A 24,093-nucleotide genomic window follows, 5' to 3' on the forward strand; every position below is an offset into this window, starting at 1 on the left:
ATTTATATGATAATTTTCCTTAAAACCCATCTCTATCTAAGTGAGTGAGTGAGTGATTAAATGTTGAATGTGATGAGTTTTCAACAATACTAAATTGAAACAATTTTTTTACATGGTTTAATAATTTTTTGTTATTAAAATTGAAGTTCCTGTTTCAAAGCTTACAGATAGATGACTAATTTGTATGTCATTGACACTTTTGGCACTTTTTTGGAGTATTTTCATAAGTTTTGTTTTTTTCCTGTAAATGATTCAATAAATACCGAACCGTGACATTCATACCGAGGTATTACCGTACCGTGAAATTCTGATACCGTTACATCCCTAGTTAAAATTATATATTTATTTTTTTAAGAACCATTGGACAAAATCCTGGAGTGACTTTAATATAAATGTTTGAAATGTATGATTTAAATAAATTATTTAATGAATAAATGATGAATATAAAAGATAGAAAATAAACGCAATACAGGCAAATGGTTGATTTCCTGAAGGAACACCCATGCAGGACTTTCAGATCTTTTGTTAGATTTTTCTTAACATGATATGCTAAATGATTAAATGCTAAATGATATGCTAAATGATTAAATGCTAAATGATTAAATGGAGTCTTTTTTATTGTTTATATATTTTTTTGCAATTGGTAGCCCTAGTAAATATATTTAATCTACTGTATTATATATACACAGATATTTATTATATAAATGTCATAAATAACTTCTTTCAAATTTCTTTCAATTTAAATAAAAATATTGTTTTTGTTTTGTTCAGAAAATTAAAATTGGTCCGAATAACATTTGGAATTTGAAACATTTATATAAACATGGCACCCTTTTCATTACTATCTTACAGAATAAAACAAAAATTGAAGACTATTTTTAATAAATACTTAATTTTTTGTAATTTTCTGTGTTTCTTTTACAGGTCATGGCTTTCAGATACTGGTGGACCTCGTCCGTCTGTTTTCAGTCACTCACGTGGTTCAGCTGAGTTATGGGACAGCGCCACAATGTCAGCTGCTCACCTCAGAGTTCATCAGAAGTGCCCACGGCTGGCAGACTCACCCTCCAACAACCCCTGCCTTGACTGAGGACAGTCACTCCCCCAGCCGATCACATGTGTTTCTCAGCGTTCAGTCAGAGTTTGAGGGTGCTGGGGTATCTGGTGAAATGTAAGCCATCCTGATGCAGATTTTAAATTTTGAACTGTGACTCTAATGAGTTTATAGTGAATTTGTAGTTCAGATTTTCACCGTACTTGTGGGTAGTGTTTTGCAGATGATAGTAATTTCCTGTTCTGCATTGCTCCTAGGCGTTTTCAGCGCAGTAATGAGCTGCGAGACCTGGCTCTCCTCAGCTATATCAGCAAGCTGCAGTCCTCAGATCCAGGCCCCATCCGGCCTCTACACTGCTTCATACCATATCAGGTTCATTTATTTATAAGTAATAAATGCATAACAAGTTTTGAAATTTTTTGTGTGTGTGTTTTACATAATTTATATACAGGGTTCTCGTGCTTCTTGAAAGTAATTTCAGACATATTCCATTAAGGCCTGGAAACTGCTTATAAACAAACATAGGCCCTTGAAAGTGCTTGAATTAAATTTCAAAGGATTTTCAAAGTATTTTTTGTTTTTGCAGTCACTTCAGTTCTGTGCGGCATTCAAAAACAGAACAGGGAAAAATTTAATTCTTAATCTAAAAGTTTTACATTTAGATCTTGTACAAGAGCTGTGACAAATAATGCACATTTTATAAGTATTTCAGAGGAATACTAGTATTAAATTCTGCTCATTTTAATAAAGTTATCTTAAACATTAAAACAGTCTAAAATGCTTTGGAAGATTAACAAAAAACATTATAATTACTCTGTTATTTTTAATGTAAATATGAAATGTAAGTGAAATGTTAAGTAGGGATTTCCATGACACTACATATGCTGGTGGTCTGAGTTACAAAGTTGCTTGATTTAAAATTATTGGCGCTTTAGAAAGTCGCTGATTCTGATTTTTTATGAAAGAGTGGGAACCCTGTACAATATCATACATCTACATTTATATGATGTGAATGCATGTAGTCTAGGGCTGCGTGATATTGGAAAAATTTAACATTGCAATATTTTGTTATTCTATCATTTACAGTTAAAGTCAGAATTATTAGCCCCCCTTTGGTTTTTTATTTCTATTTCCCAAATTATGTTAAACAGAGTAAGGACATTTTCACAGTATGATAATATTGTTTCTTCTGGACAAAGTCTTATTTGTTTTATTTTGGCAAGAATAAAAGCAGTTTTTATATATTTTTAAAAAATATATATAAAGTTCTAAATTATTAGCCTCATTAAGATATTTTTTTTTCGATTGGTCTACAAAACACACCATTATGATAAAACAACTTGCCTAATTGCCCTATCCTGCCTAGTTCACCTAATTAACATAGTTAAGCCTTTAAATATGACTTTAAGCTGTATAGAAGTGTCATGAATAATATCTAGTCAAATATTATTTACTGTCATCATGGCAAAGATAAAATAAATCAGTTATTAAAACTATCATGTTTAGAAATGTGTTGAAAAAAATCTTCTCTCCATTAAACAGAAATTGGGGAAAAATAAACGGCGGTGGAAAATTTCAGGGGGGTTAATAATTCTGACTTTAACTGTATATTATAATATTAATACAGTTTCACCAGATGACTTGAATATCTCTATTTTGGAAAGAATTGATAATTTTAGAACAAAATAAAAGCATAGATAAATATAGTAAAGAAAAGTTGCAATTGAAATAAGCAGGGTTTAATTATTTTCCAAGTCTAATATTATTCAGGTACAGTAATTCAATAAAATGAGTAATTATTAAAGTTATTAATAGTACAATTTCTTATGCCTGAATGCTTTCAAAGTCTTCATACAGCCACAGGCCTCAAAAATACATGCAAAGGGTCTATTTTAACAGAATCAACATTACTAATCCTGCGATGTGACTATTGTGAATGATTACATTGTGATATTGATTCTAAAATGATATACAGTGCAGTCTTTGTATATTCATGAAATAATTGATTTAATTTTATTTGCATTACATTTGTTTTTCTGCATGCCATTTTTATGTATGACACACAATACATCGCTTGCTGTTTATTGAGTGTATCCTACTGATTGGTCAAATTTGGATAGATTGAAAGGTCGACTCACTCACTATTTTTTGATATGTTTAAAAGTGATTGGGAACTAGTAACCTGAAAGTTTTTCTCAAACGGTACAAGCCACAGCCATATGATTATTAAAGATTTGTACACGACTTCTCATGTTGGGGGAAAAAAAATCTCATACAAAAAAAAAAAACGCACCATTTCTATTTTTTCAAATTTCATTTAGTGTTGGAGTTTTATTGTTCATGTCATTCTTTGTTTTGTTATTTGTATTTTACTTTTTTTTTTTTACTGACTTCAAAAGACTTTTTTGCTGCGTCCAAAATCATCTATTACTTGAGTAGCCACAACATTTGAATGTGAATTTACTTCATGGCCATTAGAAAAGCATTTTTCATATTGTATGAATGTTTTATGAATGGGACTATGATGTACCTCATATCCCCATTAGTCATTATTAAGCTACCATTCTGTCATTCATGAATACTCTTGCATGGCATCATGGGATAGTGTAGCATCCATCACATGCGTGCTTCAGAATCTCATCAGAAATAATAGGTAATCTGGGTAATCCTCGCTTACTGTTTTTTGAATACTATGAATTTGTACATACTGCTTTGTAGAGCTGCACAATATATAGTTTTAGCATTGTTATCACAATGTGTGAATCTGGAATAGTAACATTGCAGGAGTTCAAGCCATTTCAAGTGAATTTAAACCATTGGATACAAGAGATTAAAGTTAGGCACTTTAATAAACATTAGTTGTGTATACAATGAAGACTATACATTGTTATTCTTTTTATTTGATTAGTCAATTTCTGTACATCAATAATGTACCAAAACCAAAAAAAAAAGTTTTATTTGCTCGCTTGTTTTCATCTTTAATTATTTTTTCTATATTTATTTTATTATTTTGTACATTTTAGGCAGAAGCTCGCTCCCCTACAAAATCATCCCAATCAGTGTAAAATCATGAATTATTTCCAAATAGAGTAATGTTTCATATGAAATTAAGTTCATATCGCATGTTTCACAGAAAAACAACATATTGCAATGTTGTTGTTTTTTCAATATCGTGCAGCTCTACTACTCTGCTTGGATACTGTTTTTAACAAACTATATACTAGTAGGGAAGTATGCTACTTTGGATGCGGCCGTTGACTTTTTTTCTTGTTGTTTTGTTTCAGGTCCCACACTCATCAGTAGCTATAGGTGTCACACACTGTGAAGTCGCACCAAACAACATCCTCTATGCGGCCAATGCCAGTGTAGTAGGATTGTGCTGTCTGAGTGAAAAGGTTGTGGGCAGAGGAGGTCCTGTTATCCTCTCCCAAACGCCCATCTGTCAATGCGTGGGCCTAGGTGTGTATGCAGGGCCTTTAGTATGATTCAGTTGGTCTGTTGAAAAGCTTATGTTTATGTTTCATTACAGACAGACTTTATACAATGTAACTAATAATGAATATAAATGTAATTGTTGTGTTAATAATAAGGTGTTCTGCGAGGGGTGGACATGGGACGAGGGCTGTATTTTCTGGTTACTCCAGTGTCTCCATCTGTCCTGAAGCATGTGAATTGTCTTTTGCTTGGAGAGATCAGTCTGCCCAAAATATTGCTGACCCAGCAGGTATGTAAATCTGAAATTCAAAGCTTAGGGTTTGGGAAGATTTTATTTTAAATGGTTTTAAAAAGAAGTCTTTCATGCTTACAAACGTTTCATCAAAAAACTGTGAAATGATACAAAATAAAAGATTTTCTATTAAAATATGTTTTACATGTTATTTATTCTTCAGCAGTGTCATGTGATTCTTAAGAAATCATATTATGCTAAATTTGTGCTGGAGATATTATGGTTGCAGTTGTACTTAATATTTTGTGTAGATATTTCATTTTATATTGTTGTATTATTTTGTTATTTAATTGGATTTTATTTTTGTATACATAATTTATATTTATTTTTTATGTAATTTTATAAAGTTTGTTAAATTTGCATATATGTGTGTGTGTGTGTGTGTGTGTGTGTGTGTGTGTGTGTGTGTGTGTGTGTGTGTGTGTGTGTGTGTGTGTGTGTGTGTGTGTGTGTGTGTGTGTGTGTGTGTGTGTGTGTGTGTATGTGTGTATGTATATGTATATATATATATGTGTGTGTGTGTGTGTGTGTGTGTATATGTGTGTGTATATGTGTATATATATATATATATATATATATATATATATATATATATATATATATATATATATATATATGTGTGTGTGTGTGTACACAAAACATATATTTTTTTAAAATATTCATTGAATAATTTATTTACATTTTTTTTTCATGTAAGTGAATATCATGTGGTGTCATATTTTTACTGACTACATTTAGGGTTTATATCATTAGAGCTTGTTTTATTGTTTTTATCCATGTATATTATTATTACTTCTTTTTTATTTTATATTATTGTTATTATAATTTTTTTTACTGCTATAACTGTGCTTATAATATAGAAATTTTGTTGTGTTTTACAGTAGTACCGTTTTTGGTAATGACAAGTTCATTCATTTTGAGTGAATTTACTTTTGCAACTCTTAACTCAAGCTCAAGAAACTGCTAGTGTCTACTCAAACTGACCATTTTTAAAAGGGTGGTCCAGAGTGTATTTTTAAGGCTTGGTTGTGTTTTTAAGATGTAAAGCAATATGTGCTCATGCTTTATTTGTAGCAAATCAGGTTATTTTTTCCATTGGTCTTACTCAGCTGACATGATAACGACTTTCAAATTTCCTAGTTCCTCTAAAAGGCCTGCCCTCAAGAGGCTCTGATTGGTCAGCTAACATAATGAGTCTCTTGTTATTCTTTTCTTTTGTTCCAGCATGGAGTTGAAGGAGATTTACCTTACGTTACCACAGATTACAGCTTTGAGGTGCAAGGCGCAGGAAAGCTCCACATCTTCAAAGGACTAACAAGACCTGGTTTTATAAAGTCTGATAACTAAGCTCTTCTCTACGGACTCTACTTTTTGTGAATGACATTTCTATCCTTGTGTTTGTTTTATACCCAACATATTGAGGAACATTTTGCCATTAAATGTACAAATCTACACCAGTATCTTGGCTTTCAGAACAGTATACTATGGAGAGATGGAATGTATGAAATGATTCATGGTTTCTTTATCCCATGCTGAACGGCTCCGATTTTAAGATCCTTGAGTTTTGAAAGTCTTGTTTTGATTTGCTGTACTGTTACAGTTTGTCAAATGGTTATGAAAAGGTCATTGAGAGTTTCTGTTTCCTCTTGTCCCATTTCCAATCCGAGATCATTCAGACTGTAAAATATTAAAGGTTTGCTTCATTTTTGTCAAGAAATGGCTCTCCTTCATTGATAAAAAAACAAAAAACTATGCACTTAATTCTATAGTTGCCAATATTCTAAGTGGCAATACAACTACAGTGATATAAACTAATTACTATTAAATTTTCAATATAAATTGTACTAAATAAATCAGTTTACTATAGTTAATACTATAATATGCTATAGCACAATTATAGATTTAAAATAAAGTTAAACATTTTAATTTAATTATTTGCTAATTGAAGAGTTGTACATACTAGAATACATACAGTATAATACATTTTACTATAGTATGATTCAATATTTACTATGTTACAGGAGTATTTTAAATAAATAAGTGTTTTTTTTATTATTTTATTTGTAAATATATCTTAAGTTATATTCACATGATGTTGAATGTTAGCTGTAATTCCTTTAAGAACCCATGCTGTTGTTTACAGACTGGTTCATTTGGTTCTTGGTGCATTGTATTAGATCTGTGCATTGTAAATAGGTGTATCAACAAAAAAAATAGAGCTTGCACTGTACAACATCTGTGTTCTTTTACATGTTTAAATTTTGAATTTATTTTGAGTAGGGCTGGGCGATAATTCGATAACGATAACAATCACGGTATGTATTTTTTCAATAAAATGAAACTGACAGTTCGATAATTCCTCTAACATTTCTGCACTATGTGTAAGGCTGCGCAGGCATTTTGCAGCCTGCACATCTGGATGCCGCACATAGTACAAGTTTACAGCCGTACAGTGTTAGATGCAAAAGGTCACAGTCACAGACATTATTGACAAGAAATGTCACTAAACTTCAGTAGTCTGGAGCTACTTCGTTTTTTGGAATCCGACACAGAGCAACGCGCACTGCAAACTGCTGTTGTGGTTTTCGGCTTTTCTCTTAATGAATCAAACTCAGACTGGGGGTTATGAATATCAGAAGAATATACTTTATTGAAATATTTTCCAAATAAGCAGAGACGTCCATAAGTAGTCCCATCACTAGTCTCACTCCAGGACAATCTAAAGTGTCTGTTCTTCACTATTTATACTGATTTTCTCTCCCCACTTCTCTCGTTGTAACTGACCATTTTAGGATGTTTTCTCTTTACTGAGGGTTTAGTATATCTTTAGGTGCTCATGTTATTCTGGGCCCTGTCCCCTACAATGCAAATACCTGTTTTCACACCAGAGTTCTCTCTCCATAGATTCAATCTTGTCTGAGTGTTAACATACATTGGCATGATGGTACATAATTGTCATAATATGTCACTCACTCTTGAAAACCTCTCACAATTATAACTTTATATGTGTGTTTTACGTACACAATCATTGTTTTACAAATAACCTCATTCTCCAGCAGCTTCAAACAATAATGACCTTACACATTCCTCTACAGGACACCCATTCTACACAGACCACCAGTTGTAACCTTTCTTCTCAAAATACACCATTAGTTGTTGCCCTTTTTATTACATCATTCCCTGCATGTCATTCCCTTACCAGTACGTGGCGATGCAGTTTTCACTTTTAATGTACCTACATGATTTTGCCACATGCATATAAGCAGTACACATGCACAATCAAACTATGAATGAAAGTATGAAAGCCAAATTCCACCGTGAAATAAACAAAGAAAACATAAATATGATCATTTATTACTTTAAAAATCACGATTATGGCATGTTAACATGAAAGCATGACATTAAATTGAAAATACGAAAAGTTTTACATAGTTAATCATGAGTTTAAAAATATAAATTATGACTGACTGGAAATCTCTGGACAGTACACAGGATATTTTGGCAGCAAACTCAAACATTAATGTTGAGAAATTATAAATTAACATTAATGAGACATGCATGAGACTTGATGTTAGTGCAAAAATAGCGAAATATTTTAACATTTTTGTTTTTAAAGAATTTAATTTCATATTAAGGGATTTATAAGGGCTTATTGTCAATTAATATTAATAACATTTACATTTAGTGACGCAGTTGCACAGTAGGTAGTGCTGTCACATCACAGCAAGAAGGTCACTGGTTCGAGCCTTGACTGGGTCAGTTGGCGTTTCTGTGTGGAGTTTGCATGTTATTCCCTTGTTTGCATGGATTTCCTCCGGGTGCTCCGGTTTCCCCCACAGTCCAAAGATATGCGGTACAGGTGAATTGGGTTTGCTAAAATTGTAGTGAATGAGTGTGTATGGATGTTTCCCAGAGATAGGTTGAGGCAGGAAGGGCATCTGCTACGCAAAACATGTGCTGGATAAGTTGGCAGTTCATTCTGCTGTCCCTGGTTTAATAAAAGGGACTAAGCCGAAAAGAAAATTAAAGAATGAACATTTAAATTTTTTTAAATAATTATCCTTATTTAAATGTGCATATAAAATATGTATTATATGTTTAATGCAACATAATAAATGTAATATTAGAAACAAAAAAAATTACCCTAGAGGATAACAGAAAGTAAAACCTTGCTTTATTATTGTCATATATAATCAATGTCAATATAACATTATTAATAACAACATTATAACATTTAAATTTTATTAAATTATCCTTGTTTAAATGTATATATAAAATATGTAATGTATATTAAATATAACGTAATTAATGAAATAATAAGAAACAAAAATGGTCCAGTATAACAGAAACTAAAAATTTGCTTCTTCATTGTCATATATAATCATTGTCACTAAAACGTTATTAATAAAAACATATGGGTGATAACATTTACATTTTATTAAATTATCATTGTTTAAAGTATATATAAAAATGCAACGTTGTACAGACATTATAACGTTGATGTGTTTGTTGGGCCACTGTTTAGTTCGAACACTGAAAAAATCTACATTTAGCTGCCTAACATTACTTCTGGAATTTCCTGAAATGTAATTTCTACGGAAATCACCTGAATAATCCTCCACATAAAATGAAACGCGCTGTACGTCTTTTCTAGTAAACAACTACCCAGCCCGGAGACAGTGACGTCAGCGCAGGCATGATGTAAACAAGGAAGCGAATGGGAGCTGCTCGTATGAGGACAGTTCATTTTTTTATGTTCATTGCTGATCAGTTCAACACAATTCATCTTTACTGTGTTTGACGCGTTTACTGAGTATTATTGACACACATTAGCAACCAAAAATATATATTGTTTCGAAATCGTCGGAGTCATAAACACTGGAAACTCTTGTCAGAATGGAGCAGAAACACAGACAGATTCTTCAGCGGCACAGGTTAAACCTCGTCAAGGCATTGAATCCCGAAGACGTCTGTGATAAGCTTCTGTCAAAGGGGGTCTTCACTCAGGACATGATCGATGAAATACAGGTAATATTTATTGATGCCGTTATTCTCATAAAGAAATTGAGGGCATTGTGAAAGTTTAACACCCGTTCTTAAAGGAACAGTACACAAATAAATGAATGAATTAATGAATAAAAAACAGTTTAAATAATTTGTTTACTCACTTTCTTTCAATCTGTGGTGTAAATGAGGTGCTTAGCATCACACCACAAAGGAGAATGGAAACTGAAGACTTTCTAAAACATACTATAATGTTTTCTATTTTCTCTTAGCAGTATTTTTAGATAATGGCATATTTTAGAACGTACTCATTGACTAATAGTGCTTATTCTCTAAGTTTTCATGCCTGTTTAAGGGATAGTACTTATTCATCATTAGATACTATTTTTTGTGTGTAGCATCTATTAACTACCTACGTAAATAGGTACGAATAGTTCTTTATTGGGAACTAATATTAGACCTGTTTTGTTATTACAAGATGCAATTCTTATTAATAAAATGTACCATTTGAATAAATATTACTGTAGTGTGTATTTAAAAAGTACAAATACAATTATTAATTGTTTATTTGTTTACTTTATTTATAAAGCACAGATTTAAATTAATTAATTGCAATCAAAAGCAAGAGACAAAAGTTGATTTTTTTTAAATGCGACCTAAAAGCACCAAGGGAAGAGCATGACCTGATATGTAAAGGCAAACCATTCCAAAGATGAGGGCCTGTGACAGAAAAAGCTCTGCCACCCTTTGAGTTTTTTGAGCAACTAGCTGAAACTGGTTTTCCGAGCTAATTGGCCTCAATGAAGTATGCCTGTGAAGAAGCTCACCAATGTAATTATTTATAAGTTATATTTATGAGCAATATCACACGAGTAGCAGTGTGCTGTGGCTGTATATCAGCACTGGTGGGAGGCGTGCATTGGCAAGAGGCCGCAGGCCCCACCAGTGCTGATATACAGCCATAGCACACTGCTACGAGTGTGATATTGCGTTTATACAACAGTTCGATGGCACAATCTTGTAAATAAAAAAGAAAATCAAACACAGTCTAAAACTCTTCTGTATTAGGAACTACTTTCTTCCGCCATTCATTCACATCTGCAGCTGATGTCAAAACAGCGGAAGCCGTACTAATTCACCAACGTCACTTTAGAGCTAGTGTTTGAATGACTCATGTCTAAAGTGATGACAAAACTGCTGATTTTGCTTACACTAAGAATATAAGGCTGAACGTGACATGAAATGCCTTCCATCTACAGAGACATCTTCTTACAGTGTTACAGTCTACAGTATTTCTCTGTTGCAATCGGAATTTCACAATAATTAACCCCGAAAATAACAACGAATCCACTAATGTTACCAGACTGCTGTTGTGTTTGCGATAAGGAAAAACGCTACACATGTGCGAACTTTGCTTATTTCAATCTGCCAACACAACACACATTCCTGATATGCGAGCAAATCGGTATAAATACAGCACTACAACATACAAAAAAGAGAGATCATCTAACCTGCCAACATGTCTCTGAAACCCGGGAGACCTTGGGTGTTCTGGGATGAGGTTGAGAACAGGATGCAGTGGGTTTTGCGTGGTTGCTTAGATCTGGTACTGTACCAAAGTTGGCAACCCGGGGGTGTTTAGTTTACAGACTGTACCAAAGAGGGGGGTGGGTGAAATTACTTGAGTTTTTTTAGAAAGAAATAAAAACGGGATGTTTGCAGCAGACTGGTCTGAAATACGGGATACTCCCAGGAAAAACTGAAGTGTTGGCAAGTGTGCTTACCAGTTTATATTGATTTGATCTGCAATAGTTAGAAATCAGACTGTTACATCTTCTAAGCGTAAGGGCTTATTATGCGGTTCTTTCACCATCTTGTGGATAGAAAACGTCAACTGTCGCCGACGAGCTGTCTCTCAGAAATTGTAAATATTTTAAAATATGCACTATTCTTGCAAATAAACTGCATAGTTGCAATCTTAACAACTTCATTCTCGACTAAAAAAGCCTCAAAAGTATTTTTGGTTGTCTAACAGCAGTAATATTTGTCAAACTGTAGTGTCTGCTTGTTGCTGGGTGTATTTGGGCGGAGTAATACACAAAGGGTAAAGAGGCTGTACAGATGCTGATATTACTTAAATGTATCACGGCTATCAGCCAATCAGATTCGAGATCCAGACAGAACTGTTGTATAAATATGAATAAACAAAAGTGTGTAACAAAATTAAACATTACATATATTTTAGAAGGGTCAGTATACGATTAACAAAAAAAAAAAATAATAATAAGTAGTACTGGTATTTAATGCATTTAATAAGTACTAGTGTCTGATGAATAAGTAATAGCATCTTATATCAAATACCAGTATCTAATGAAGAATAATCTATATTTAAAAATAAATAATAGTATCTAAAGATTAGGAACCATTTCTAGCAATCAAATTATTCCAGTGCCCAATAAAAAACCACTAGTAACTAAGGAATACGCAAAAATGTGAAGCAAACATAATTAAAAATAGGTTAAATAAAAGACAAGACACAAGACTGTTCACATAATGGCTTTAATAAGTAAAAAAAAACTACAATTTAAATCTCAAGCACTGCAATTATACTGCATTTAAGTATTAAAAACAGTGGAGAAATATAAAACTATTTAAAGAACAGTTTCAATTATTGGTTAAACAACATATTGACCTGTCCACCCACTTACTATTACATGCACACACATGCACACCTGGCTGTACCTGACCGTTTTTATATGTGTTTTTTTGCTGTTGTTTATTTTACTGTTTTCCATTTGAGTTTGATTGCATGTCATTTGTATTCCTTTTTGCATAATAAAGAAAAAAAACTTTAAACATTCAAGTAATTACACTGTATTGCAAATTTCATGTAAAACTTTTTTTCTAACAGAGCAAGGCAACCAGACGTGACCAAGCCAGGCAACTGGTGAAAGACCTGGAGACGAGAGGAAGTCTTGCTTTCCCAGCCTTTCTTGATTCCCTGCGTGAGACTGGCCACAATGATCTTGCAGAGCTCCTTCAAAGCGGAGATGGTGTTCATCGCCCTCCTGTCATTTCTGTACAGCCTTCACCGATCCCTCTGCCAGTCCGTAAGTGTGTTTTTCCATCAGTAACACAGGATTTACTTGGATATAGATATGCTCCTGTAATATGAACTTAAAACACCCTTATCTGACCATGATCCTCTTGAGCCGTAGCCGTAACTGGCAATCATCTTGTCTGATCTTATGATTCAATGCAGAAAATCTAAATCATACTGAAAAGCCAGACAAACCTGATATCGCTTCTCCACGATTAGTACCACTGAGACCTGAAAGCCTGCCGGTGCACAAGACATATAGTCCACGTAAGTCACTAGCTTTATAAGTTTCTGTTTTAATTTAAACAGAGTACAAATAATGCTTGTATATACTGCTTATAAAGCATGAATTTGCACTTTTTATTTTTTTGCATTTCTACAGCCTCTGAAACTGTGGTGAGACCAACCAGGCCAAGACGTGACAGTATACAGGTAATCCCTTACAACCTCAACTAAAAAAATAAATATATATATATATATATATATACTGCTTCTTCAACAGACATTTAACTGACTATATGAAACTTTGCAAGTACATGACAACTTACACTAACCCCAACCCAAACCTAACAGTTTACTCATAATCTATTGAGAATTAGTTGGCACGTAGATGCAATGTAACTCATATTCAACAAAATGCATTAAAGAGACCATTAAAATAAAGTGATACCAAGCATATATATATACATATAATTTTCAACATTTATATATTTATATAAATAGCGTTTAAATAATATAATAATTAGATTTGTGAATTAATATATTTGTTCATTATGCTATTTCGAAGTATATTCATATAGTTTTTAATGTTTCATATTTGCTTTTATATAAAAAAAATGTGTAAAATGTATGCAAAACTTGAAATTTTTTAATGGTATCTATTAGGGCTAAACAATATATTATTTGAGCATCAGTACTGCAATGTGTGTACCTGCAAGAGTCACATCACAGGATTAGTTTTGTTGTTTTATATAAACATTTTTAAGATTTTATATATTATACAATGATCACCATGTGATTAATTTTAGGTTTGCTTGTTCAATTTCTGTACTTGAATACTATTAGACTCTCCAGAAAACCATAAAACACTGTTTTATAACTTTTATTTTTACTCTATCATATTTATTCATGCTTGTAATCTATTTTATTTTATGATTCACTGCATTGAATAAGACTTGATCACCCCAGTCGATCTAAATTAATAAAATCTTTTCAAAATAGAGCTATTCAAATCATATGGTGATTATATATTCATATCGCACCATTCATTTATTCATTCATATTCTTTTCGGCTTAATCCCTTTATTAATCAGGGGTCGCCAAAGCAGAATGAACCGCCAACTTATCCAGCACTTGTTTTACGCAGTGGTTGCCCTTCCAGCTTTAACCCATCACTGGGAAACACCCACACACTCATTCACACACATACACTACAGACAATTTAGCTTACCCAATTCACCTATAGCACGTCTTTGGACTTGTCGGGGAAACTGAAGCACCTGGAGGAAACCCACACGAACACGGGGAGAACATGCAAACTCCCAACAGAAAGGCCAACTGACCCAGCTGAGGCTCAAACCAGCTACCCACTGCGCCAACGTGCCACCCATATCACTATATATATATATATATATATATATATATATATATATATATATATATATATATATATATATATATATATATATATATATATATATATATATATATATAGCAGCAAAACAAAATATCTCAATGTCTGATTTTTCCAATATCGTGCAGCCCTAGTATCTAATGATTAGATACTAGTATCTTGTGAATAAGTACTACCGTCTATTTAATAGTTATCAGTATCTAATATATAAGAACTTAAGTACCTAAAGAATAAGCCCTAAATATTCCCAGGTCGTGATGTACAGTATGAGACAGTAGCATATATTATTGTATAATTTGTAAATTAAATGTGTGTAAAAACAGTTTTGCCATAGTCATTTTCTATCCTTTTTATTGTTTATACTTTATTTTTCCCCCATTCATATTTAATACACATGTATTATTTGAATATTGTAATATTATAAAGAGCTGCATCATGAATTGGAGCACTTACAGGGGTTGGTAATGTAAATATTTTTATGTTATTCCATTAGGATGTTCTCAGTATTCACAAGCTTAAGTAGAATATCAAGTTGAGAGTAATTGTCCAAACATTCATTCATTTTCTTTTCGGCTTAGTCCCTTATTAATCTGGGGTCGCCACAGCGTAATGAACTGCCATTGTCCAAACACCCTTTTAATATTTTTTCAGTGCTACAAGATGGATGCCAGTCCGTGTGGGGTCTGCTTGATCATAAACAATATCAACTTTGAAAAAGCCTCTGAACTAAATGACCGCAAGGGCTCCAACATCGACTGCGACAAGCTGGAGAAAAGATTTAAAGCGCTCAACTTTGAGGTTACAGTAAAAAGGAACTTGAAATCTAAAGTAAGCTCAGTATTTCCTCTTCTTCTCTCTGTAAACACAGCTGCAAAATAAATATCCCTCGGTCATTAACAAGTTTTTTAGAAATTAATTGAAATGTTTTGCTCCGATATGTAGCGCATAAGGCACGAGATGGCATCTTTAGCGAAGAAAGATCACTCTACGTACGACTGCTGTGTGGTCATCATCCTTTCACATGGCACTGAGGTAAAACAATTAGCTAAATGCTACATATAATATATTCTATATTTGAACACTATTAGTTGCTCAACAAAGAAGAACAACCTTCATTTGTTTGCATGAGCGGTTTTGATTGCTTCCTCATTTTGGAGAACATCAAAATAGGATCCTACTACCAAATTATATTGTGGTTCTTTTGTGCTTTTTTAATGTTCAGGCAAGCCATAATCGATTCCCTGGTGCAGTTCATGGTGTTGACGGACCGGCTGTCCCAATTCAGATAATCACAAACTACCTCAATGGCCAAAACTGTCCTTCTCTTCAGGGCAAGCCCAAGTTATTTTTCATCCAGGCCTGCGGAGGAGGTGGGCACCTTAAAAATGTTTTACGAGTCTTGTAGCTAAAAATTGCTGACACATTTAAGCCATTTAAGCAACTACATGACAGGAGAGGAACGAGTTTACACATGTGAGCCTAGTGGGTTCTTCTGCCTCAACATTTCATGTATGCTCTTGTATAATAGACTGTAAAAAAAAAAAGACAAACATATTATTAAAAAAGTGAAGTCAGAATGTCCCAAATTTAAAAAAAAAACACAATCAGCATGGTAAGAACTACTTTATACTGTCGAAAATTTCTTTAAAGTGCAATTAGATTTTTTTTTTTTTTGACTCTCGTAACATTCATTTACATGGAGAGGGTCAGGTTTATAACTTGTACTGCAGCCAGCCACCATCAAAATAGCTTCACTTTTCAGGCATGTTGTAAGTGCACCGTCCACATAGTAGAATTTGAGCTGCACAGTGAATGGTGTGCATCATTTATGGAAGGTATCATACTGTAGTCGGCAAAATGTAGCGCTGTTGCCTCACAGCAAGAAGGTCGCTGGTTCGAGCCCCAGCTGGGTCAGTTGGCAATTCTGAGTGGAGTTTGCATGTTCTTTCCGTGTTTGCGTGGGTTTCCTCCAGGCGATCTGGTTTCCCCCACAAGTCCTAAGACATGTGCTATAGGTGTATTAGGAAAACTAAATAGTTCATAGTGTATGTGTGTATGTTGAACCTTGGGCTAATGACCCACCTCATAAAAATTTGATGTTACGAAACACCAAACACCAACATGGTGTGGCTAAATATCAACTTCGAAATAAACATCCCTGGGAGTAAGTAATTAAGAAAGTATCATACTGTAGTCATATAACACACAGAGTTTGACTACGTTGAAGTGGCAGTTCTGAAGATGATTCTTTAATATTTGCAGACTTTTATGGAATGCAATATAATGGTTGATACTTGCATATTTACATGCATTATATAAAGTTTAACAGAACGGTATCCTTCACAAGTGAGAATGAGTTTTTTTTAGTGATGCAGTTAATGTTAGGCCTCCAGAAATTATCAACCAAAAATAGTATTTTGCTTTTCAGCTAAAAAAGAAATGAGGCCAACAAATATGCCCAAAAAAGGCTGTGCATTACTGGCTTGCAGTGTTTAGTGGGCAGGTTTTAGTCTTCGTCCAGCCATAGTCACTGCTTGAGGTGAAGCAGCTTTCACACTGGATGTGGAAAGTACTGATCTATGAAACCCATTCATTTCAATGGTTTGTGTCGCTCAAGAGCAGTTTCGACCAACATGTGCCACGATCAATATTCCGCTCTGTGGATATTTTGCTCATGTTCTCAAATACTTTTTCATGTACGCTTAAATAACAAGCCGACAAGAAATTTCTATGTAGTATACTTGTTCTTGCTGCTTGTAATAGTGCTATAGGGTGCATGCGATGAACTTTTAATATTTCAGTAACCTGGGTCAAATGCTTTCGGTGAACTGTATGCCATTACAAAATCAATGCGTTTAGGTCTGTTTTCTTTAAAAATCAACGATCTCCACTGGCTGATTGATTTACGATATGAAGTGGGTTTCAAAATGCACAAGAAGCACTGCATTAAATAACATTTTTCCAATGACATGTCTTTAAAATTTATTTACCTCAGAGTTTCTGCTGATCCTGACAGAGGTGTGCATGTAAAAGGCTTTTTATCTAATTTTACGCTTAAACAGTGAAATAAATGCTGATGTCTATTATATTTTAATTACATTAAAACATTGATGTTGAAAAAGGAACTGTATAAAATTTTTAAAAAGTCATAATAACCGTTCACCAGATATTTATTGGTATGGGAGGAAACACTAGCTGTGCACAACACTTTTAAAATGCCACTTCTCTTAAATATTTACTGTCAATAAAATGTGGTTATTTTATTTACTTTTGTGTTTTTTTATCAGTTTAATTTAAGTTATTGAGTAATATTTTTTTAAGTTCTACAAAATGATTGCTTATTGTTTATTAAAATAAAAAATATGATAACAAAGCATTTTCACTCTAGGTTTTGCATCCACAATATTTGGTTTTGGCCCAGAATTTTAATGTGTGTGCATCATTAGTTAGTATGCAAATGTCTCAATGCGCCAGTGTACAAATTGTTTCACTTTGATTAGCTTTTGTGGTTGTTGACACATCAAAGTGGTCAAACACCATATGCTGACATTGTCATATTTTCTTCATTTTGTTTAAAGTTATGTCTCTTATCACCATCTGTACCGAATGTTGGTGAAAACTGATTAAAAAACTGCATCAAAAAGACTGTCATGAAAACCGGGCATTCAAGAGTTTGGCTCTGTCCAAACACCCACACTTGGCCTTTTGAAAGTGTGTGCATGCAACAGGAAGTACACAAGATTATATGAGCTCTTAAAAACACCAACATGTAGCACCATTAACACACACTAAATGTACAGCAGAGTAAGTGTAAAACACTCAGCGGATAAACAAAGTGCTAACGTGCAATGATGAATGTGTCAAATTGGTACATTATTTAAAATGATTATATGTATTATTACATTGTACTGTCTGTTACAGGTAAGACCAAACATTCATTTAGATCTTTATTTTAAAATCCTAAGTATTAAAAATCAAAATGAAGCTTAGTAAACACTTGCATTACAAGTGTGTCTAGTGGGAAAATACAAAGTTAGTCTACAGGCAGGTTGAAAACTTGGCCCAAATACAAGAAATGTGCTATCTAAGTATATGTAAAGTGCAAAGATGCACATTTGAGTATTTTTAAAGGCACACAATGCAGTCTTCAGCCTAAACAGTCATTTGTGTATGGACTCCAAACATCAGTGGAACCATTTAAACAACCCAAGACTTTATTTTAATTGAATGTTTTCCATGTTGATTGCTATTTTTCAAACTATGGAACTGTCTATTGTTTGCTCCTGTAGGTGAGAAGGATATTGGTTTTGAGGTTTCTCCAGATGACGTTCAACCATGTATAGGTGGCATAGATGACGAGATGGACGCTATTCCCATGTCCTCTAGCAGTGACTCTCTCAGCACGGCGTCTGATGAACTTGATGCACGGGCAAGTTTGCCCACGCCCAGTGACATCCTGGTGTCCTACTCAACATTTCCAGGTTTGTGTTTGGATCAGGGGCTGTCATTTCAGCCCCCTTAAACGTATTAACTCTAAAAGATCTAAAAATAATGATAATAAATTGAGATATTATGTTATGATAGCAATCACAGTATAACAAACCAAGTTAATTTTTTTTATTTTTATTTATTTATTTTTTTAATTCTGCTAATGCCTATTCTGTAGCTTTAGCTGTAAGCAAGGAGGATGTGACTTGAAATTTGCCTAAATGCTTGACTTTCATTAATTATAGATGTTTTTATTATTGTTCAATTGTATTTTTATTTGTATTTTTTTCAATACTTTTTTGTTTGTTCCTTTGTTGCTACTGTAAAAAAAAACTACTTATTTCTCCACTTTTGTATATTTTTGTTCTGGTTATGCAATAAAAAGCATGCAGAAAAACTAATTAATCGTTTAATGATGACAATTTTGAGTATGTTATTAATCCTTTACTTATGTTTTTGGCAAAGACTGAAATCAACGTTTGAATGCAATGCCATTGGCTAGTGACATGCAACCCTCAAAAACATATTTGTCATCGAATGATTCATTTGAAATTGAAACATGATGTCTTTGAGTGTGTTACTGAATCATTCATTTAAAAAAATTGATAATAATTTAAGCTATATGATCATATAAACCACCATATGTAGCAGAGGCTCAGTCCCCTGTAGAATAAAAGCCTAGAACTATCTATGGTTCGAAACTTAAACATCGTTTTTGGCTTTAGAAAGAGAAACCATTTGCCAAACATGATTCAATAACATATTTGCATGCACATCTCAGAAAACCACCAAAAATCTTGTAGACCAGTGGATTTTGTCAAATTTTAACACACTAATTTTGTATTTTTGAGTTCATATTAAATGGTGTGCATGATGATTTATTTGCAGGTTATGTCTCCTGGAGGGACACAGAGGCCGGCTCTTGGTATGTGGAGAATCTTGATCGTGTGCTGGAGGAAAACGCAATCACAGATGATCTGGTGACCATGCTGATGTTGGTACGTCTTTGTCCTGTAAATCTTCTGAAGTTTGATTTATGTGATGGAAACTGCCACAGATAGATGCATTATACAGTATATGCATCAATAATGATTAGAGCAATGTGTATATATTCTATACAGCTTTATACAATTATAAATAACTATGCAGCTTATTATTAATTGTGTAATTTTTCAATCTTACCTTGAGGTTTAAAGTCTGTGTGTATGAAAACAAAAAAACATTTATATTTAAAAATAAGTTTATTGAAGTAAAACAGACATTTTAGGTGCTGTGATAACAAAATAGTGCATAAAATAAGCGTACAGTGTTCATTAAATATCTTTTTCCTTTAGGTAAATGATGCCGTCTCACAAATATCTGCCAAAGGCCTGTATAAACAAATGCCTGGGTCTTTCAACTTCCTCCGAAAACTTCTCTACTTTCAGTCTTCACAGTCATGATCAGTAAAGATTTGCATGATAATTGCTGTGCTGTGAGACCATTACCATGTACCTGAAAAAAAAAACATTTGTATTTTTTTTACCTCTAACTGAGCCTTATGATTATGACATTTGACTGAAGTATTTGTTTTTATTGTAATTCTGTTTATTTTTACACTTGCAAATAATTAATAAAAAGTAAACTTCACAATCATAAACAATTAATATTGTATTATTATTATTATTATTTAGTTTACATCCAGAAGGAGGCCAATGAGACTTCCATGGGAGATAATGTCACACTAAATAATAAGTCACACTTTTCTATTAAATATAAAAACCTTTACACACGTAAATATCTGAAATGGAAATTATTGTTCCAGTAATGAGACTAAAAGAGCCTAATTTAAATACATCATGGTAAATAGATGAGAAATTGGTGAGAGGAAGGAAATTATTATTGTAGATCCTCTCACACCAAGATAATACACAAGAGCAAAGAAGCTGTCACTACATTTGTTAGAATGTGAAAGTGTACAGATATATAGGCTTGTGTGATTTAAGTGCCCTGTTATGCTAATCTAAAGCTTGCTATTTTATTTTGAATGTCTATCGCAACAGTTTTATATCTATCCAATGTTCAGGTTTTCATCCAAAAGCGTGAACATTTTAATGCATTTTGCCTGTTTGTTTACATGAAAACAGTGTTTTGGGGGCTGAAAACAAAAATCAGTTTGAAAGTGCAATGTTTATAAAGCAATGCTATTATTGTTTCTGTGTATACACTCAGACTGAATTAAAAGCTCTAAATTGCTGCTTTCAGACTTAGAGGCGGTATTCTAAGATAGGAAGGCATCAAGGCACGCTCAAATCCAAATTCTGGTTCACTTGCTGTCTTCTTGGTACTTCTTTGAATGAATTTCAGTCTGTCCTTTGCATTCAATGTCCCACAATACTGTGCATTTTCTGAGAGTTGAGCTAAAATATTAAACCTGGCATCTCAAAATGTGCCACTTGAATATCATTTTTGGGTGTTTTTGACCACTTTTGATGGCATTTTTTGCAAGAAGATGTAAGCTAGTAGTAAAGAGAATAGTAAGCAAATATCCCCTTAGTTAACAACAAAGCTCTCTCTATTTAGTTGTGCCTGATTAAATCTTAATGCTGTCTGTCTGAAGTTTCGGACACAGTCACAATATGGCAATCTTTGAAAACAGTGACATCATGTGCATGTGTAATATGTGTCATGTATGTAGACATGAGCAGTACATATCGATTTTAAATTTAAACCAGTGGAAAGTTTGGCAAGCCAAACAAAAAAACAATACATGGTAGTGCTGTTGCAGCTCATAAATTTGCTAATACTGCTTTTCCAGAGTGTGGATTAACTTCATTTTGCTTGTTTGTTTACATCTTTCTGCAAGTTGTTATTTAGGAGTAGTGCAAAAGTAGGTAATGATTTTCATAACGGATATCTCGTCCCAGAATGGGCTAATGGTCACTTCTCTGTTTATTAACAAAATGGCAGCGCAAACTACTTGGCTGTGCTTGGGGTTGGGGTGGAGGTAGGCATTAAAAAATCTAATTTATTGGGTAATTTAAAAGATAGCATAAGTAATGATCGGTAGAACTGCTGTCTTTACAGTACTGTACTGGTTGGGTTTAGGATTGGGGTGGGGGTAGACGCTAATAAAATACAGTAAATTAGTAATTTAATAAATAATATAAATAATTCTTGTTAACTTTAGGACGCAAACATATCGATCTAGCAACAACCCACTAAAGGTTTTCATAAGGGCCGTACCTGCCAGCGGCACCCCTGATATGTTGTACTGCATTTTGTTTGCTGCCATGTGTTTACTGTGTTTTTGGAAATGTGTAATAATTTTTAAAAACATCGAAATTCCTTCATTTTCCTTTGGATTTATCAGGGGTCCCCACGGCAGAATGAACCACCAACTACTCTGGCATATGTTTTACACTGTGGATACCCTTCCAGCTGCAACCAAGCACCATGCTGGGAAACACCCCATACACCGTAGCTCTCAAACTCGATTCCTGGTGGGCCGCAGCTCTACAATGTTTTGCTCCAACCCTAATCAAACACAACTGATCCAACTAATCAAGTTGTTCAAGACTACTAGAGACTATTAAGCAGGTGTGAGTTGGAGGTGGTTGGAGCTAAACTAGTATATACAGAGCTGTGGCCCTGCAGGAATTGAGTTTAAGACCATTACCATACACTCTCTCATTGACACACACACTACGGCCACTTTTTTAGTCCATCTAAATTAAAAGCCATATGATCATGGGATAACATGCAAACTTCCCACAGTTATGCCAACTGGCCTAGTCGGGACTCGAACCAGCGACCTTCTTGCTGTGAGGCAACAGTGAAAACCACTAAGCCATTGTGCTGCCCACATGAATCTTTAAAAATGGTTTTGGACTACATTTAATTGGTAAAAATTCTGTTGTGATAGGTCTGCATTTTTAAAAACAAAATGCCCATTGCCTATCTACATTTCAGCTCTGGAAGATTTCAAAATAGTGACACTGGTGTCATTTTTGCCATATTAGTTCAACCCTGATTCCTCATCCCTGGGAAGTTCTTGATAATTTAATGTGCTTCCGCAGAGCAAAAAACAACATCTTCGTTACACGATAAACCAAACTGTTCCAGGCTACAGTTACAGTGTTTGAAGGTCAACACAGACCTTGTCCTTGGACTGTCTGTGAAGTCCAAAAATGGGGATTACGCAGATTTATTATGCCGTTTTGTGCAGGAGGAATGGATTTCCTGAAGACCCAGTAAAATAGCTTATTTCATTTGGTAGACAATAAATCTTGTTTGTTTTGAATCTTTTAAATTATGACTGTTAAATTCATTTAAAGAATGACCATTTTAAACATTGGTTTACAACAAAATCAAACATAATCCTGTTGCACTACAACACTTGATTTTGGCCTTATTGTAAATAAGTATTATTAACGGTTCAGGCACACTTTGGGCCCATTAGTAACAATTGAACATTGTGGCATAGCCACATCCTACCTGAGTATTGTTGCTGACCATGTCTTCTGATGGCTACTTCCAGCAGGATAACGCACCATGTCATTAAGCACGAATCATGTCAGACTGGTTTCTTGAACATGACAATGAGTTCACTGTACTCAAATGGCCTCCACAGTCACCAGAACTTAATCCAATAGAGCATCTTTGGGATGTGGTGGAACGGGAGATTTGCATCATGGATGTGCAGCCCACAAATCTGCAGCAGCTGCGTGATGCTATCATGTCAATATGGACCAAAATCTCTGAGGAATATTTTCATTACCTTGTTGAGTCCATGCCACTAACGATTAAAACAGTTCTGAAGGCAAAAGGGGTCCAACCTGGTACTTGAAAAGGTGTACCTAATAAAGTGGTCAGTGAGTTTATTTTATGCCGTAGGCAAAATTAAAATTTGGTATTAAAAAATGTTTAAATTTGATTATTTTTCTTAAATAAATAGGTTTTACACTTCTTATTTTCAGATTAATTCTGGTACTTTTACCATAAACCGACATATAAACCTCTACCAAATGGTTGATATTATAGATATTATGAGATGTGTTGAAAAAAAAAATGCATTTAAGATGTTAACTAGCGACATTAAGAGTTAA

The 24,093-nt window shown here is 33.8% G+C and overlaps 2 protein-coding genes and 1 long non-coding RNA gene across 6 annotated transcripts in view; 2 read left to right on the forward strand and 1 right to left on the reverse strand.

The window, feature by feature from the left end:
• nol9 (nucleolar protein 9) overlaps positions 1–6,498 on the forward strand; it is a 15,739-nt gene extending 9,241 nt beyond the window's left edge. For both annotated transcript variants that reach the window (NM_001442822.1, NM_001442821.1), the window contains 5 exon segments: positions 925–1,171; positions 1,312–1,426; positions 4,339–4,513; positions 4,645–4,778; positions 6,006–6,498. In NM_001442822.1, the coding sequence (NP_001429751.1) occupies positions 925–1,171; positions 1,312–1,426; positions 4,339–4,513; positions 4,645–4,778; positions 6,006–6,128 (794 nt within the window). In that variant the 3' untranslated portion in view covers positions 6,129–6,498.
• LOC147838216 (uncharacterized) lies at positions 1,088–3,992 on the reverse strand. The gene is made up of 2 exons (XR_015523622.1): positions 3,348–3,992; positions 1,088–3,195 (listed from the first exon to the last, which is right to left on the reverse strand). It is a non-coding gene; the product is annotated as an uncharacterized LOC147838216 (long non-coding RNA).
• Positions 6,499–9,462: 2,964 nt separating the features above from the next.
• Positions 9,463–24,046, forward strand: casp9 (caspase 9, apoptosis-related cysteine peptidase). Of its 3 annotated transcripts, none has more exon segments than NM_001007404.2 (10): positions 9,463–9,809; positions 12,697–12,895; positions 13,048–13,152; positions 13,268–13,317; positions 15,170–15,346; positions 15,461–15,550; positions 15,741–15,888; positions 18,808–18,999; positions 19,895–20,004; positions 20,341–20,652. In NM_001007404.2, coding segments are annotated over 10 exon segments (1,311 nt in total). In that variant the 5' UTR covers positions 9,463–9,677; the 3' UTR covers positions 20,449–20,652.
• Positions 24,047–24,093: the final 47 nt, after the last annotated feature.

This window comes from Danio rerio, chromosome 23 (assembly GCF_052040795.2).
Source record: "Danio rerio strain M-AB ecotype USA chromosome 23, GRCz13ab, whole genome shotgun sequence".
Classification (NCBI taxonomy): Eukaryota; Metazoa; Chordata; class Actinopteri; order Cypriniformes; family Danionidae; genus Danio; species Danio rerio.